Source organism: Vipera ursinii (assembly GCF_947247035.1).
Source record: "Vipera ursinii genome assembly, chromosome: 7".
NCBI lineage: Eukaryota > Metazoa > Chordata > Lepidosauria > Squamata > Viperidae > Vipera > Vipera ursinii.
In genome coordinates, this window is record NC_139521.1 from 11,677,587 (window position 1) to 11,697,029 (window position 19,443).

At 39.4% G+C, this 19,443-nt stretch overlaps 1 protein-coding gene across 1 annotated transcript in view; it reads right to left on the bottom strand.

The window, feature by feature from the left end:
- LOC310643152 (bifunctional heparan sulfate N-deacetylase/N-sulfotransferase 3) overlaps positions 1 to 19,443 on the bottom strand; it is an 83,574-nt gene that overhangs the window by 7,444 nt on the left and 56,687 nt on the right. Inside the window, exons 7-11 of the mRNA XM_083367248.1 lie at positions 8,021 to 8,203; positions 5,801 to 5,897; positions 4,312 to 4,435; positions 2,126 to 2,300; positions 907 to 1,077 (exon numbers count right to left, since the gene is read on the bottom strand). Of these exons, the coding sequence (XP_083223374.1) occupies positions 907 to 1,077; positions 2,126 to 2,300; positions 4,312 to 4,435; positions 5,801 to 5,897; positions 8,021 to 8,203 (750 nt within the window). The remainder of the gene's footprint in view (positions 1 to 906; positions 1,078 to 2,125; positions 2,301 to 4,311; positions 4,436 to 5,800; positions 5,898 to 8,020; positions 8,204 to 19,443) is intronic.

Consider the following 19,443-nt stretch of genomic DNA (forward strand, 5'->3'; position numbering starts at 1 on the left):
AAAGGATTACATAAGCAGAAAGCATTCTTTAAGAGAGAGAAGGAAAATTGAGTCTCGTCAGGCCAAGAAACATACAGGTTGTACAAGGGCATACTATTCAGGTTTTGGACAATCTACACTCAGATACAAATTCATGAATATCCCACATAATAGAGTAAAATGAATAACAAAGGGAATGGATGCAGCATGGGCGTGTTCTGTACCAGCCTCCTACCGGCCCTGCAGAAAAGGCAGGGACAACCCCTTTACAAACGGCAAGAGGCTGGAAATAAGCCTGCCAAATTTATTAACATAAAACAGAGCAAAACAAGACACGAACCATGAAACAGGAGCTATGAAACAGGAACTATCCAAGCGGTTGCCTTCAGCAAACCAGCCCTCCCACGCATTCCCCTTTTATACAGTTCAGGGCGTGGCTTCTCTCTGCCTCCTTCCGAGGTGCCCCATTGCCTTCCTCTGTTTACTCCTGATTGACTGCCTCCTGCGTCGGGCGTCCTTGAACAGGGCCAGCTGTGGGTCATCTTCATCCACGCTGTCAGGCTCACACAGCTCGGTCTCCGTTGTGACCAGGTGGGAGGGGCCTGGCTGAGGGCTCTCATCAGCAAGCGCTCCAACCCCCTCAGCAAGCTCTTCAATACTCCCCTTTTCCTCTGAGTCGTCCGACCCAACTGCCGAACCCACAGGCTGACCCTGAATCACAACAGGGTGGGCCATCTTTAGTTCAGCTGCAGGCCCTGGAATGCAGGCTGGCATCACTTAGTAAAACAATTTGCAGGTGAAGTTTCGCTGAGGCAATCTATTGCTCTGGCCCAGAAAAAAAAACAAAAACAAAAAAATTGCGAGCACTAAAAATGCTACCTACTCATTACATTCTGCATAGTCTGAGACATAATAAATACTGTTTACCTGATAAGAGGGAAAATAAGTTAGCCATCTTTCTATGTGAATGGCAAACCATCCTGGTATCAGACATTTCTTCTGCAGGATCTTAAGTTCTGGAGAAGCACGATGTCCTGCAGTGATCACTTGATAAAAGGAAAATTTTAGAGCGGCTGGATCTTTATGAAATCTTTGGTGCTGAAAAACAAATGTACGGATGTGTCAAATGCAAGGCAAAGTTAGTTCAAGTTCAGAACATAGAACTGCTTCTTCATTTCTGACTATTCACCTTCCACGCAGCTACTGTACCTCCTTGATTCAAGGCCAAATACAAAGCAAGCATTTTGCTGGATTTAATACTAACAAGGGTTAGATCAGACATGTCAAACACAAGGCCCGGGGGCTGGATCCGGCCCGTGAAGTGGTTACATGCGGCCTGCGAAGCCATCCTGGAAACAGTGAGTGAACGGCCCCCGCTCCCTTGGCCCTGGCCCAGAGACCCTCCTCCTGCCAGAGACCCTCAGATCTGTCCCAGTCCTGCCCAGGCCCCCATAGGCACCCTTGATGCGAATGATGTAGAGCTGGCCACGCCCACCCAGTAGGCCACGCCCACCCAGGCCATACCCACCCAGTCCCCTGAGGGCAACCGCAATGCTGATGCGGCCCTCAATGAAATTAAGTTTGACACCCGTGGGTTAGATTAACCAGTATAAAAAAGTACGGAAGCAAAAGTATGTAAAATGGAATACTTATAATGTTTGTTTCAATGTTTTTAAGCATAACAACCTGGAAGATGGATCCTGGTTGTTTTTTTGTATTTCAACTCTTGAATAAAAAAATTAAAAAATTGAAAACGAACAATCTGATTATTTCATTTGAAAAGACGTTTTATTGTTTGACAGAATCTTAGCAAAACAGCAGTTATATTTTCTGTTTTAGCAATGACGCTTTCTCTTGCTTGATGTTTTGAAAAAAATTGTTGGCTTCTGTTTGCTGAGTATGTTTATTCTTAAATTGTAGCAGTCAGTTCTCAGTGAGATGACTTTCTGCCCAATAAACATCTGAATTACAATTAAAGAAGGGATCAAAAAGCTTTGATTGACAGTTTTTAAGTCTATCAATTATGGACTTGTCAATAATGATCCATACTTATGATTATCATTATGGCATGCAATGAATAACAGAAGCAAACTATCATAATTTATCATGCATACACATATATAATATATTTTGTTAAAATTTATACCTGGTACCAGGAATATGCTCGATCTGATGGATCAATGAGAATAGTTATGATTTTTGCCTTAGGAATTAAAGAAGCAGTTCGTTTAGGAGCTTCTTCAGAATGAAAATAATTAGCACTCTTCTCAAAGAGAAAATCAGTGGTTACATTGGATGGTGTAGGAAAGAATTCCATATACCTACAAAACATGAAAAATATTTTAGTACAGCATTATATGCTGGGCCTAATAAAGCTATTTTTCTAGCAAAGCATATCATTTTTTTTAATCCCATTTATAGCCCGCCCTTCTCCGAAGACTCAGGGCGGCTTACAATCTAAAGCACAAATCAATGTGCTTAGCAATAGCCTTCATAAAATAATAATAATAATAATAATAATAATAATAATAATAATAATAATAATAATAATAATAATAATAATTTCTATGTATATGCCTGCTTATTAGGGCTTTCACCCCCCCCCAAGCAGCATTATTACAAAGCCAGCTTATTGCCCCCAACAATCTGGGTCCTCATTTTACCTACCTCGGAAGGATGGAAGGCTGAGTCAACCTTGAGCCTGGTGGGATGCGAACCTGCACTAACTGCAGGCAGCTGGTGTTACTTAAGGAGGCATTAGCCCACTGCTCCACCAAGGCCCTTACTACCTTGTACATATGTGAAACCAATTATAAATAGAACATTGTCAAGTGATTTTTCAACTTTGTAGTTCTCTACCCAATTGTATTTTCTAAACAGAAAACATTACATCTTAAGTTAACTTTAGAAAAGGAGATTTGGATGTGATTTGGTTTGAGTTACATTTAAACTGGTCAGATTCAGCAGTATCTCTGTCATCTTTATGACAAAGAAACAGCGAGGGGTTTTACATCATATAAAAATCTGCTTGGAACTTTTGACATCTTACAAAACTAGTTAGAATGAGTAACATATATTGCAGCTGTGAAGTGATACAACCCAAATTTCCATTTGTTTTCAGGGCTCTTGGCATTGATTCAAATAGTACTTACATATTGTCTTGGCCACTACCCTTGTTAAAAGTTAGAAGTCCACGGTACAGAATTGGTCTTCAAAATGAAAAATTTAAAGTATCTTTTTTAGTAACACTTTCTATTTTCATTTTATGGGACTTGTAGAAATATGACTTATGTATGTTAGCGGACTTGGCATAATAAAAAGTAATTTGTTTGAAATACTATTAAGCTATAAGTCACTTTCCATTTTCCAGTAGGTAAGTGCACTGATTTCAGTGAACATTACTTTGTGTAGGGAAGGTGTGGAAGTTTCAGAAAGGAGGAAAAAGAAATGGGTTGGTTAAGCTAGTTTCAAGTACGTTCATTTAAAAAGAAATGAGATGTTGACCCATGAAGTTGGAATACCATATACCACAGTAAGGTAAAGGTAAAGGTTCCCCCGCACATGCGTGCTAGTCGTTTCCGACTCTAGGGGCCGGTGCTCATCTCCGTTTCAAAGCCAAAGAGCCAGCGCTTGTCTGAGGACGTCTCCGTGGTCATGTGGCCGGCATGACTAGACGCCAAAGGCTCACGGGACGCTGTTACCTTCCCACCGTAGGGGTCCCTATTTTTCTACTTGCATTTTTACGTGCTTTCAAACTGCTAGGTTGGCAGAAGCTGGGACGAGTAACAGGTGCTCACTCTGTTACGCGGCACTCGGGATTCGACCCGCCAAACCGCCGACCTTCTGATCGACAAGCTCAGCGTCCTAACCCACTGAGCCACCGCGTCCCTTATATACCGCAGTACATATAGAAAATATTTATCTGAAATTGTGGAAGTGCTTAGAAATTTCTATGAAAACTGTAAGACTTTTCACTCCTTTTTCAATATATTGCTTCAGTAAATAAAAAAATGTTTCATTTTTTTTAATGGAAACCCAGACTTTTGACTGCTTAGATATTTGCATTTATACCACAATAATATGCAGCTGACTTTTTAATTAATTTTCGAGTCCTTGCAGAATTAATGCAATTCACTGCATATATAGATTCCAATTTCCAAGCAAAAACAGGAAAAATTATACTTGCTGCTGAGGACTACCTTATACCGACAGAATTTTTAGAAGAATTGTAAAAGTTCATACTAAGTTGCACACATTAGATACGGCATGGTTTTTTTTTCGTATTGTGCATAATACAGAATGATTTAGAGTCATACTAGTAGCCCATCTTACCAATCAATCCCCCTGTGGTAGTTATTTCTATTAAAGAACTGTACCTCCTCAAAGGTTTTGGGGCTGGGGGAGTTACTAATGATGGAAGGATGCATAATCAGGAACAAATATAACGCCGTTGTGCCTGCAAAAAAGAGTAACAGTCCAAGAGTTGAAATGAAACTTCTGCACTTTGTCAATCAGATCCTTATTTCATGTCGAGTTAAACAGCTCCTTTAGTAAGCATCGCATTTACACTAGCAAATAAAACAAAGTAGAAAGCAAAACAAAGTAGGAAGGCAGCAAATATGAGTCCCAGGATAATGTTGCAAGATCCAATCTGGATCTGTGGTTCGAATCTTGCAAAGTATTTTAAAGAAAAACAAAGAAAAAACAAACAGCTTTCTTTGACTTTTATTCAAGCAGCATCTACATGGGAAAAGGAATCAAGATGAATTGCTTTCATGCTTTTGTCTAAAACATTGCAAAGTCACTAAAAGGAAACTTTTGGGTTTGGCATGAAAACAAAAGGACAACACTCAACCCTGAAGCATTTTTTTATTTTAATTCCATTTATATCCCACCCTTCTCCGAAGACTCAGGGCGGCTTACAAGCTTAGCAGTAGCCTTCATTCTATGTATATGCCTGGTTATTAGGGCTTTCACACACACCCCCAAGCGGCATTATTACAAAGTCAGCTTAATTGCCCCCAACAATCTGGGTCCTCATTTTACCTACCTCGGAAGGATGGAAGGCTGAGTCAACCTTGAGCCTGGTGGGACTCGAACCTGCACTAATTGCAGGCAGCTGGTGTTACTTAAGGAGGCATTAGCCCACTGCTCCACCAAGGCTTTTGGCTTTTTGCCTCCACCCCAGGCTCTGGAAATATGTCATTTTTGACTCTGGTTGAGGTTCTCTTTCTGGTTGAGCTGGTACAGAATTTGAAAGTCCTCTTAGACTCATAGCTTTTGCTTGAGAAGCAGGTCCTTAAGTAACACCAGCTGCCTGCAATTATTGCAGGTTCGCATCCCACCAGGCTCAAGGTTGACTCAGCCTTCCATCCTCCCAAGGTAGGTAAAATGAGGACCCAGATTGTTGGGGGCAATTAAGCTGACTTTGTAATAATGTCGCTTGGGGTGTGTGTGAAAGCCCTAATAAGCAGGCCTATACATAGAATGAAGGCTACTGCTAAGCTTGTAAGCTGCCCTGAGTCTTCGGAGAATGGCGGGATATAAATGGAATTAAAATAAATAAAATAAATAAAATACCGTGCATGCCACTCCCCAAAGAAGGCATGACCAGAATCTACTGGAGTTTCAGGATCCATTGGGGATCCAATGAGAGTTTGCTGCCCCCATTCCAACTGAAATAATAATAATAAAAAGTCCAAACATCTTGGCTTTACATGTCTTGAGAGATGGAATTATGACAATCTGAAAAAAGATATTGGCATCAGATCCCAGGCCACATGCTTCTGTTCTTGAATCACACCCTATATAAAGTTTTTACCAGTTTTTTGTGGTCCAATAACCAGGAATTTTGGTAAACGATCACAAGTTTTTTCTTTAGACCAGATATCTCTATGTCGTTTGTCATCACAAGGATTCTAAATTGAGAGAAAAAGCGATCTTATATTAGGTTTTCGGTTTTTTAGCACTGATCTATGCAACATTAAACAACTGTTTAGCTGTAGTGAAGAAAATACAGAAGCCAAATACATCTAGTGAAAAACAAGTCTTAACTTATTAATCTAAGACAGGGCTTTTCAACCAGTGGTACGGGTACCACCCGTGGTACATGGGCACCTGGCAGGTGGTACGTGACCATCCTAGAAAAGTGGTAGCAGGGGAGGGGAATGAGCTGAACCAGTGGCAGCACCACACAAGCCTGAGCGAGAGACGGCTGGAGCTGCAGGGCTGTCAGGGCTCAGCGGAAGCGCCAGGATCAGCGCCAGGCTCCAGCTGGAGGTCAGCACTGATCCTGGTGCTTCTGCTGAGCCCAGAAAAAGCGCCGATCAGCTGGAATGTTGCAGCATCTCCAGGGTCTTGTGATTTACATTCAGATGCTTGGCAACTGATTCATATTTAGGACGGTCAGTGTTCCCAGGGTCATGTGAAGTGACCAAAACCTGCTGCAACCACCCAGCAGGGGGGGGAAATAAAAACCAAACACCCCCCCCCCCCATACCCTTACTGCCAATCCTCAACAGAAATGCTCACAACAATGAAAAACATGGACAGGAGGAAAAGCGCCGCTGGGTGGGCAGGCAGGTGTCTTGCTCGGCTGTGGCTTGGGCACTTTTTTCAGTGCCATTGTAACTTTGAACAGTCACTAAGCGAACTGTTGTATGTCGAGGACTCTCTGTACTTCATCACTTTTTTCCTTTTTTTTTGGGTCATCAAATTTTTGACACCTTGCTAGGCGACTGGTGGTCCTCGGATTTTGCCATATCCTAAAAGTGGTACAATGGGTGTAAAGGTTGAAAAGCCCTGATCTAGGAAAAATAAAAAAATGAATATTGCTATTAATAATATTATTCCTTTACAATTAATTGATGAGCTTATTTTATCCTACTCTAAATATAGTCCATGTCTTATTTTGATTAAGATAGTAGAATAATTTATGGCTTAATATTATCTTTCTTACATGATTATTCATGAATATCCCACTGAGTTACATGATATTTTCTTAATATTTAAGGTATTAAATATTAAAATTTAATATTTAAAGCTTTGATTTAAACAGAAGATTTGAGAGCCTTTTGGAAAGTGCACTTTTAGATATGTTAGAACTTCCATTTTTGGCCAAGTCATCTAATAGTAGCAAGGTCAAAGTATCTGGACTGTGTATATTTTAGAAGACCGAAGAAATACATTCCAATAGTTTTCTTTACTGCTTTATTCTTCTTTATGCATGAAGATTTCTCTAGCTCAAATACTTTGTATAAGGCAAATTGTTTCTTATTATGATTAAGAAGGACTAGGGGTGACATGATAGCAATATTCCAGTATTTGAGGGGCTGACACAAAGAAGAGGGGGGGGGCTCAATTTATTTTCCAAGAATGTAAGACAAGAAACAATGGATGGAAACTTATCAAGGAGAGAAGCAACTTGGAATTACGGAGAAACTTCCTGACAGTGAGAACAATTAACCAGTGCAACAGCTGGCCTTCAGAAATTGTGCATGCTCCATCACTGGAGGCTTTTAAGAAGGGTGGACAGCCACTTGTCTGGAATGGCTAGGAGACCAGCACTGGTCCACGGCATCCCACAAATTGGGCTACAAGCGAAGCCCCATCTGCGGGATGGAGGCAGCACATAAAACCATGCCCTCTCTGGTCTGGTCTGCAGAAAACCTCTCTCTATGGAAACGGTCCCTGGTGCCCAAAAGGTGGGGCCGCTGATCTAAGGCTTTCTGCTTGAGCAGGGGGTTGGACTAGAAGACCTCCAAGGTCCCATTCAGCTCTATTCTGACTGATGTGACCAGAGAATACTATAGCATTTTTTCCATATTATGTTTTCATGTTTTCAATATTATTACTATTAACATTGATCCAGGTAAAAGCTACATCAGCATTAATAGGAATAAAAAACAAAGCAGAGAAAACACCTCATTTTTTTATCATGTACACATTATATACTTTCCATCCATAATATTTTGATTACATATGCTAAATTTAAAATTTATACCGGGGTAAAACGACAGGACTCTTGCAGTGCATGTCTTACCTGCCAGAGTGGGTCCTTTTGCTCTGGAAAGAGTTCAAAGTATTTCTGAGCCAGTTGAAATGGAGGTAGAGTTTGCAGCTTTAAGTTGGTCCAGCTTTGAACAAAATTGGCCAGATTGACAAAGGTGTATAAACCCAATCGATCATTGCCATAATTAGACAGGTGAGTCATAAAAATACTGATCTTGAAGACAAAAAAATATATATTTAATTCAATCACTAGATGGCAGTACAATAACATGTAAAATGTGACTGCTTTTTAAACTGACCTACATAAGAATAAGGCACTAAGCTTTTTTCTATTACTTATACTTACGGGTATTGGTGATCAGTCAGCTCAAGTACCATGGATGACATTATTTTTCTTATTATCTGACGTAGCCCAAAAGGATGCACAAAAAATATTAAAAATAACACTCAATAAACATAAGTTCAAATAATAAACTAAACAATAAAAACAATGTTGAGTATTTAAGATCCATTTGAAAGGAAGCCTAATTCTTCCGAGGTGCATTTGAACAAGAATGTTTTAACCTGTTACTTAAAATGAGACAGTATGGAAACCCAACTATTATTTCATATGTAAAAATTAGAAGAAACCTTTACTCTGCAATCTACAAGCCACTTAATCACTTTGACCAAGACCTGATGCAACTGACCGTAGCACATGCATTGGCAGCAGTAGATGAAAGTCATTTATTATTTATTATTATTGCTATTGCTATTGTTGTTATTAACTTAGTCTGTCATGAACCATCAATGTCTCTAACTACTTAACAACAAAGCAAGAATAAAATCAATGCATTTAATGTAATTAAAATAACAAAACTAATACCACTAAATAAAACAAATTATTAATCAAAATGAACTAACAGCAAAGCCCATTCCAAAAGACATTGGGTCCCTCAATTCTTTTAGGGAATGCTCTCCCAAAAATTGGGCAGCATTACAAATAGATTAAAGGTAAAGGTAAAGGTTCCCCTGCACATGCGTGCTAGTCGTTTCTTACTCTAGGGGCCGGTGCTCATCTCCGTTTGAAAGCCGAAGAGCCAGCGCTTGTCCGAGGACGTCTCCGTGGTCATGTGGCCGGCATGACTAGACGCCAAAGGCGCACGGAACGCTGTTACCTTCCCACCGTAGTGGTCCCTATTTTTCTACTTGCATTTTTACGTGCTTTCGAACTGCTAGGTTGGCAGAAGCTGGGACGAGTAACAGGCGCTCATTATGTTACGCGGCACTCAGGATTCGACCTGCCAAACTTCTGATCGACAAGCTGAGCATCCTAACCCACTGAGCCACCACGTCCCTACAAATAGATTACATGAAGCAATATAATCTTAAGAGTAAGGTTTTGCTTTGTTTTGCTCTGTAGCCCTTGTTCTCAGGTAGTGTTTTTTTCAAAATAGGGACCCTTAAGATGTGTGGACTTCAACTCCCATAATTCCCCAGCCAGAATTTGGAGTAAACTCTTTATTATTCTCTAATGATGAAGAAAAGGACACAATTCCTCAACTGAATGCCAAACTTATATTTATGTTGAGAAGAAAGAATGTCCTTTTAAGGTAAGAATTCTTCTTCCACATATATAACACTTTCTTTTTTTTATTTTAAAAAAAAGTCCTTAAAACATAAGCAGACTAAAAACTGAACTGTTATTTTTGAAGGTACTATACAGGAAAATTTCCCTATGGAATATAAACTTGATTTTTAACAGCTACTTTTTCTTCTTACTCCTTTATGAACTTTGATATTTATAATGTCAGTTTACCTCTCAATAATTCTCTTTCTACCAATACCTTTAACATTGTACTGAAAGAAGAAAAGGGACAGAAACAGTAAAAGTTGGTAGTTCAGGGAAAATAGGTATTATTTTTTTCCCTGAAGGGAATTTCACTGTAGTCCTAGAATGCTATAGAATAGAAAAACATTTTCTTCTTTTGAAGTGAACTGAATAAAGATGACTCTGGATGGCAAACAACAACACAAGTATCAAAACAATTATGCACAATGGATAACCAGGATGAAATAATCCAAAGCAGACATGTCAAACACAAGGCCCGGGGGCCGGATCCGGCTCGCGAAGTGGTTTCATGCGGCCCGCGAAGCCATCCTGGAAACAGTGAGGGAACGGCCCCCACTGCCTTGGCCCTGGCCCAGAGACCCTCCTTCTGCCAGAGACCTCCAGATCTGTCCCACTCCTGCCCAGGCCCCCATAGGCACCCTTGATGCGAACGATGTAGAGCTGGCCACGCCCACCCAGTAGGCCATACACACTCTAGCCACGCCCACCCAGTAGGCCACACCCACCCTGGCCACACCCACCCGGCCCTCTGAGGGCAACCGCAATGCTGATGCGGCCCTCAATGAAATTAAGTTTGACACCCCTGATCCAAAGGATACCTTGACTTATCACAGCCAAGTAAACAATATGTACTGGCCATATTTTTTTTTTAACCAAATGTCTCTTTCAACTGCACATTTTGGCTGTTATCACTTTTCTAATGCATCAAACAAAAGTCAGGACTAAATAAATTCTTCCAACCTTGCCTATCTTTAAATCTATCTTTTTTTAAAAAAAAAAGCCTTGAAGTGATGGCATTTCAGCTTCCTCATATGTATGTGTGTGTGTGTGTGTGTGTGTGTGTGTGTGTGCGTGTGTGCATGCGTGCGTTTAGATTAAAATGTATTTATCCTTTTTTTCCCTTTCTCCAAAATAAAATTTGAATGTTAGGGGTTGTTTATTTTCTCTGGAAATACTGTAAATAAAGGAAGTTAAAGAAGAAATTGTTATAAGTAAGATTTTCATGTGGTTGCTGGCCAGTAAGGGGCAACTGTTTCTTGGCTTTTTCCTTTTTTTCAGAGCAACAATTGCATAGTTTTCCGATCCTGTTTTTCTATTTCAGATCATCCCCTTTGTAAGCCATATAATCATTTTGTCTTCTTGCCAGAATGCCAGCTTTGTTTGCAACATAAAATTGAAATGGCACAAAGTCTCCTTTTGGGACTTTATGTATTCTGGACCTTGGAAGTAACAGCTCTTGTTTTGTGATGAAAATGTAAAAAGTAACGTAAAGGTTTCTCTTGCCCAATTGTATCTGACTCTAGGGGGTGGCGCTCATCTCTGTTTCTTTGCCAAGAGAGCCAGTGCTGTCCGAAGACACTTTTGTCGTGTTCATGTGGCCAGCCTGACTATACGCTGAGGTTCACTGAATGCTGTTACCTTCCTACTGAAGTGGTACCTATTCATCTACTCACTTTTGCATGCTTTTGAACTGCTGGGTGGTGTTGTGATTCAGGGTCAGCCTGTGGGTTTGGCAGTTGGGTCGGACGACTCGGAGGAGGAGGAGGAGGGGGGTGTTGAAGAGCTTGCTGAGGGGGTTGGACAGCTTGATGAGAGCCCTCAGCCAGGCCCCTCTCACCTGGTCACGACGCAGACCCAGCTGTGTGAGCCTGACAGCGTGGATGAAGATGACCCACAGCTGGCCCTGTTCAAGGACACCCAACGCAGGAGGCAGTCAATCAGGAGTAAACAGAGGAAGGCAATGGGGCACCTCGGAAGGAGGCAGAGAGAAGCCACGCCCTGAACTGTTTAAAAGGGGAATGCGTGGGAGGGCTGGTTTGCTGAAGGCAACCATTTGAATAGCTCCTATTTCATGGTTCGTGTTTGCTCTCGTTGCTCTGTTTGCTCTGTTTATGTTTTTATGTTAATAAATTTGGCAGGCTTAGTTCCAGCCTCTTGCCTTCTTGTAAAAGGGGTTGTCCCTGCCTTTTTTGCAGGGCCGGTAGCAGGCTGGTACAGAACACGTGGGTAGGAGCTGGGGCAAGTAACAGGAGCCTCAAACTTAGCCTGTCAGCTTTGCAGCTGACCAGCTCAGCGTCTTTTGACAGCGGAGTCATAATTTTAAAATATAAAGCTAAAAATAAAAAGCTGCCTCCTCAGGTTCATAATTTGGAGGGCGTTTTCTGAATTAAATCAGCACAATTAAATCGGCTGGAATTGTGTGATTTTTGCCCAATTTAGGCTGGTGCTCTGGTTATGACCATTTAGGATAGGAGACTTGATTATGGTTATTCATAACTTGTCATCTCATTATTCAACTTATGTGTTTTGCATTATCTGGGATTGTACCCTAAATATCACCTGGAAACTGCAGATGGTGAAGAACATGATGGTTCATATAGCCAATATGTCACTAAACTGTTATTAGTTACCAATTTGTCATTGGGTGCAATTCAAGATGCTGATAAAAATGTATAAAATCCTACATGGCTTAACATGTGGATTTACGTGAGATCCTTGTTTGAAATACAATATTCCCACCCAAAGTGTGTTAAGAATGCCTATCCCTGTGAATTGTGGCAAGAGACTGTTGTGTAGTGAGTTCTTCGCGCAGGAAAGGAGACGAGGCAAGTGAGTTCAACAAAGCTCATGGGGGAGGGGAGGGGAGGGGAGAGTTGGGGAGGTTTGGGGAGAGGGGAGGGGGAGGGGAGGGGTTTTGTATTCAAAAAAGTACTGTAAAACTTTTCAATAAAAAAACAAAGCTCATGGTTTACTGCTTGCAGGATATGAACTGAGAATTGGGCTGCAGCTTGCAGCAATTTATAGCCTGGCCCCTAGGTGGCAGCCAATAGGTTTAAAGCAACCCATTGCCACCTAGGGGCAGCCAATAGCAGCACTGGAGACCTGGAGTTTGGGTTGCTGGAGAACCGTTAGCTGCTCCAGCTTACCACGTGGTGTTACAAATGAGCCCAATACATAACAGAGACTGCATTTTCTGCCGGTGGAACCTGCTACTTTTACAGATATGAACTGCATCCTCTTAATATTCAGTAAGTTGTTAAAAAGTTAGTTATTCAAGCAAACATTTGGTGACAAGGATCCAAAAATTTGAAACCTAGGAGATATAGGGCGCTATTATTTACTATAATTTTATAGAACTAGAATGGAATTAAAGCCTATGATTTGCTAGATTGTCCTTTACCTTACTATACTGTTACTTATTTAGGTACACTTGACTGAAACAGCATGGAAGTACCAGTGGTAATCAATCTAAATAGTGAAAAAATTGGCCTTCTAAAGAGCATGCACTTATTCCCGGATCAGGAGGTAGATGGTCAACTTGGGCTTTTGCCCATATTCTATATGGGTCTATTCTTGACAAACACAAAGCTTCAATTCGTCCAGAATGCAGCAGTGTGAACAATTATGGGTGTACATCAGTACTCTCATAGTAGATTTTTGGGTCATGAGTTGTACTAGCTCCCAGTAGACTTCTGCAGACAATTCAAGATGCTCATTGCTACAGTACCCATAAAGTCCTTTATAGCATGGAGCTTTATTTGAAGGACCATTTTCCCCCCAGTTTTATCTACCTACCCCAGGAGAACCTGCAAAAGGGCAATGTTCAAAGTCCTGTTGATTAAGAAGTATCACTTGGAGGGACCCAGAAAGCATGCCTTCTCTGTAGCAGCACTTTCTTTTGGAAGATCTAGTTAGGGCTAGCCTTGTTTTCTGCAAAATTATTAAGACTAGGCTTAACTTTCAGGCACAGGTCAGATCAGTGGTTGCATGAAAGTGTTGTCTGATTGGCTTATATTTGATGGCCATTATTCTTTTGATGGGTTGTCAGTTTTTTGTTTTTGTAATGATGTTTTTATCATATTAATGCCCAAAATTACTTTTATGTGAGATGGATAGCCATATACTGTACATCCAGTAAATCACCATAAACATCAAGTATAGACCTAATTTAACCTCCACTTTGAGGAATTCTAATATGAGGTGCTATGGCAAAGGAGATTCTGTATCGCACCTGTCAACAAAGTCATTCAGATATCTTGGAGACAGAGCATCTTAATATGGCTCTAAAACAATGAGAAAGCTTATTCATACGAGGCCATTAGGTCTTTGGATTCTAAAGCAACATTACAGGAAGTATGAAAAATGTATAACGTTCTTGCCTGGATTTTACAACTGAACTTTGAAAATTAATAAAGACACTGATATTAATTTCTTTTATACTGCATTCAGAATTGTGAAAAATTGGTAGTAATAATTCCCTTTTTAAAAATAAGACCCACCACTAATTAAATGAAATAAGTCAGTTATAGGAGACTGTGGAGAAACAAGGTTAAGTTGACTTGAAGCTATTCTACCAGCACATTTTCAAGTTGTTCAACATCTTCCTGACATATTTTTGTCCTGAGCCTAATTGTGGCATTAAAGTCACATCACATTTTGCTTAATGTGCACAAAGAATAGAAGTAATGTCATATAGCCCTGCAAGGATTTTTTTTAAAAGAAAATGAAATAATTGATGTTTAAAGATTCATTCATGGGCTGGAAGCAAAAATGCATTCAATTAAACATAACAAAGTTATTTTAGATGCAGAACAAATGTTTACAGGCCACGAGAGTATGTTTAACTTTCAGACCATCTATTTTCCAATTAATTTGGCATTGTGTACACTGTGTAGAGTCCCTGATTTTGCCATCCTATTACTCAAAAGAGTTCCATCTTAGGTATTCAGAGACTTAGCAACAGCTGCTCTTGTTCCATTAGACTTACAAAGTGACAGAATAATGAATTAGTCTTCTAGCTATGCTTGAATATATTTGCCTAAATTGGTGACAGGAATTCATTTTTAAAAGATGGATAACCAAAAACAGAGAAGTCTTTGCATCAGCATTCCCCACTCACAGACAGCTCTGTGGTTTACAAGTATTGAATATATATCTACAGATAAATCGACATAGATAATCCCTTTCACAAAAGATATTTGACAAGAACAATTCTTACAAGAAGACATACAAATTTTTTTTTTTAAGGATGGAGCAACAATTACTTTGTAAAATACTGAAAACCCTTTCTGGACTTTTTGCTGAAAAATGGATAAAAATGAATGGGTGATTTTGGGATTTATTGTTCAAAGGAAATCCCTTTCTTTGTGGAAAGAAAGGAACAATGAAATGTAACTCGGGAGGCTGGAAATGGTAATTGCTATGTTTGTAACTGCTGCAATGAACATTGGAAATTGCATGTTTAGATGTATTTCTTTCTTTTACAGTATGTCATTTTTTCTTTGGTTCTTTCATAACTTTTTTTCAACCTTTTCTTTTATGTTCCATAGTTTTCTAATATAAAATTTTAATAAAACTATATTAAAGAAAACACGTATTTTTAAAGGTTGTTTTTAATCCAGGCGCTCCAAACAATGGAACGGTGAAAATCCCTACTAACAGCACTCTATTATGGGACAGGGCTTGTAGGTAGATAGAGACACAGTTGATCTCGACTGAAGTCTTTATCTAAGAGCCAAAGAACAGGACTGGACTGTCATTTTTCTCCTATAATAAATTGATGGTGCTCTATTCTCCAAAGCACCTGAAAGCAGGACAAGAAGCAATGGATGGAAACTAGTCAAGGAGAGAAGCAACCTAGAACTAAGGAGAAACTTCCTGACAGTTAGAACAATCAACCAGTGGAACAACCTGCCTCCAGAAGTGGCGAATGCTCCAACACTGGAAGTTTTTAAGAAGAGACTGGCCAGCCATTTGTCTGAAATGGTATAGGGTTTCTTGCCTTAGCAGGGGGTTGGACTAGATGACCTCCAAGGTCCCTTCCAACTACTTCTTCTTCTTCTTCTTCTTCTTCTTCTTCTTCTTCTTCTTCTTCTTCTTCTTCTTCTTCTTCTTATTATTATTATTATTATTATTATTATTATTATTTATTATTGTCATGGCTCACCAAAGGTCAAAGAGACAGAAAAGAATAGAATGCCTTATAATCATATACACATTTATGCCGTGGTAATATCCTGTTAAGTAGCCTTCCCATAGGATACAGTAATTTGGTCCAATGACAGTGGCAATTATCGTTATCATATTCTGAGGCAATGATGATAATAATAATGTTCTACCATGTGCAGTTTATTAATAAAACATAGCAAATTTTCTGATTTATAACACCAACACCTAGCACTTACAACACATGCAACAATATGTATAATAAAGCATATACATTAAAATGGCCATGGTTAGAGCTGAAACCACCTCAGTAATAGTCACGCCTTAACCAGTCATTCTAAATTAATACTACACAACCTGTCACAAATAACATATCAGCAAAACAAAGATCAAATTCCAAAGGTTCTTTGAAATAATCTCTCTTTTCTGCATTCTAAAAGGACATTGATGGGAGGGGAAAAACCTAATAACTACAAATGAGACTTTTCTACAAAGTTGATGCTACAACAGAAAAGCACCATCTTTTTGCCTCAGCTCCTTATCTCACAGAAATTTCCTCTGATGTATCCACTGGATGTGTTCATTGTGAAGATGTTCCCCAAGGTTGCTTGAAGTGAAATTACATAGGGAATTGTAGGTCAAAACTAGAATTTGTGAATTATATCAGCAATCTTTATAGGCATAATATGCTCCCAGCAGTTGTCACCTGTCAGCAACCAGGTTTTTTCACTATATGCCAATTGTGTGTTCCAGGTGGTTTTCAGAGCAACCCAGGTCTGCATCCTGACAGACAAAGGACTTTGGAAATCTCAATGAACTCCTCAAAAGAAGAGATTGGATACCAGATTGTGATCATAGACCAAAGTTCAGGTCTACTTTCACCCTCAAAAGCTTATGGGGTATGCTTAAATTAGCCAATCCCCCCTCAGTACAAAAGGCTCAGCAGGTTATTGCTATGGCAAAAATTTGGAAGAGGAGTATGCATTCCATTTTGAATTCCCAAATATAAAGCTGAATATGTAAATGTCATAGTGAATAGTGTATCAAAATTACACCAGTTCTCTGAACATAAACTGCTAATTATTATTTGCGTTATTCAAATGTTTAAGTAAGTAGTACTTACTAGTAAATACATTAACATTTACTGAATAAAGAAAATTAAACTCATGAAGCACAGAGGCACAAAACTGCCATTATAGTCCTGCTCAGAGAGAGAGAGAGAGAGAGAGACAGACAGACAGACAGACAGTCAATACCTTTTATTGTCATTTTTTATGGTGGGCACAATGGCACACATTAAAAATGAAATTTACTTGCTTGCTCTCAAAGTGTACACATACATAACACACATTTAAGCATACTATATACAACATATGTATAGACCTACACCCTTGCATATAAGTAACATAGCAATTAAAAATGTTCTGATTGAGAAAAAGACCTATTAATAAGGGCCTTGTTCAAGGAGTCAAAAAGCACCTCAATGAGGCATTAATCACATCTTGGATCTTGCCTCTAATCCCCACCCAAGAAGCTAAGTGGGACATGGATCCCACCTGCAGTGACAGAATCTCTATTAATTCTGCAATATGTTGCCCTATCTACCATATCTGTCCATGCACATTCAAGGATAAGACAAATCTAATTATTTTTATCAGCAAAGTGTTGTGCAATTTGGTCACATAATGCCAGGTGGGAGATTTATTTGCTAATCTCTTCTTTTGAGAGTCCACAAGCTGAAACAAGGCTGCTGGCTGACACCTGCCAATGCAGTAAAAAAAAAATAACTGCACGTGCTTTATCATCATGATCTAACCCTGAACATATGAAATACAGGGACAGAGTAAGCCATACTGCCTGTTGTATCTAGGGTATGAGCTTCAGGCAGTAATGTGGTGGTAAATTTTTAACAGGCAACATATTCTAGTGCCTCAGGCCTCATCCATAGTGCTGATCCATTTTGCTGTCATGCTGGGCCATTAGATGCTAAACAACTGATCAAGACTCGAGATATTGTGGCTGAGCTCTGCTCTCAGCTGGCTTTTAACCTGCCAGACAAATTTAACAATCAACTTTGGTGAGGTGTACAAGTTGATCCTGTTTAGAAAGAAATAACGGGCCTAGAGATGTAGAGAAGCTGCCTGAATATATGTATATGCACGTACATACTGTATATATGTGTATTCTTTATATATAATAGGGGACAGGCTCAGGAATAAGAAATAATGCAGACGAATTTACTTTTGGAAAAAGTAAAAAAACAAAAACAAAAACCCAGCAATGGATGCTTGGGAAGAAGAGACAAAAACACCGGCTAGTTGCTCAAAATGGAGCCTACTGAAAAACAAATTACTAGTGTTGGAAGACTGAAATCTATAAAATCAAACTGGCATTATAGCAAATACCCGGAAGCTTAGTGAAGATTTCAAATGATTTTGGAAATATGCAGGTATTATAAAGGTAAAGGTTCCCCGCACATGCGTGCTAGTCGTTTCCGACTCTAGGGGCCGGTGCTCATCTCCGTTTCAAAGCCGAAGAGCCAGTGTTTGTCAGAGGATGTCACCGTGGTCATGTGGCCGGCATGACTAGACGCCAAAGGCGCACGGAACGCTGTTACCTTCCCACCGTAGCGGTCCCTATTTTAGGGAAGACCACAGGGACAGGAGGAAATCTAATATATCAGATTGATTCAGGTTGATTGATTGATTCTCCTGACCTACTTTTTGCAAGAGTTGCAAGAACACTGCTGGTCATTCAAGTCTGGTCATATGACGGTGACTTAGTTCCTGTTGGAATTATAGAACTTAAAAGCACTCTACAATAAATTAAATAAATTACTAAGTCCCAAATAAATCTATCTTAAAAGTTCAGTCTTTATTCTAATACTCAAAATTCAGAAAAGCATAACATTCTTAAAAGGTTAAAATTGCAGTAATTTATAGCTTGGAATTTATGGAACAGGTGCCTAATCAGGCTGAAAAGATTTCATATATGTTATCCTTCATGTATGAAGGCAGGACAACAAGCAATGGATGGAAACTAATCAAGGAAAGAAGTAACCTAGAAGTAAGGAGAAATTTCCTGACACTGAGAACAATTAATCAGTGGAACGACTTGCCTCTGGAGGTTGTGGATGCTGGAAGTTTTTAAGAAGAGATTGGAAAATCAGAGATCTGCAGGAAGAATATAACAGGTAAAAATAAATACTTTCCAGGAGGAGATGTACGAGATGTTGCAACTAATTCAAACAACAATGATCTTAAACCACAAGGAAATTAAAAATAACATTGATAATATAAATGAATCCATCTCCAAGTTAACTTCACAACAAAAAAACTCTCACAAAACAATAACAGAGAGGGAGGAAATAAAGCAGACAACTGAATATAAATTAGAGGAAAGAGATTTAAAGATGGAACTTAATAACACAAGGAAGTATGGCTTAACCTATGTGGGAAAAAACTCACAAGAAATATTGGACATGGAAAAGATAACTTATACACTAAGATTAAAAAATAAATCTGAGGACAAGAAAAAAGATCTGACAAAATGGATCGCAGAGCTGTCAAGAGTACCACGAGAATCAGAGACAAAAAGTGATAAGAGAAACCAAGAAAGAAAGGAAAAGATTTTCAATGAATACGAAGGAACAAAATCTTTCCACAAAAACATTTTAC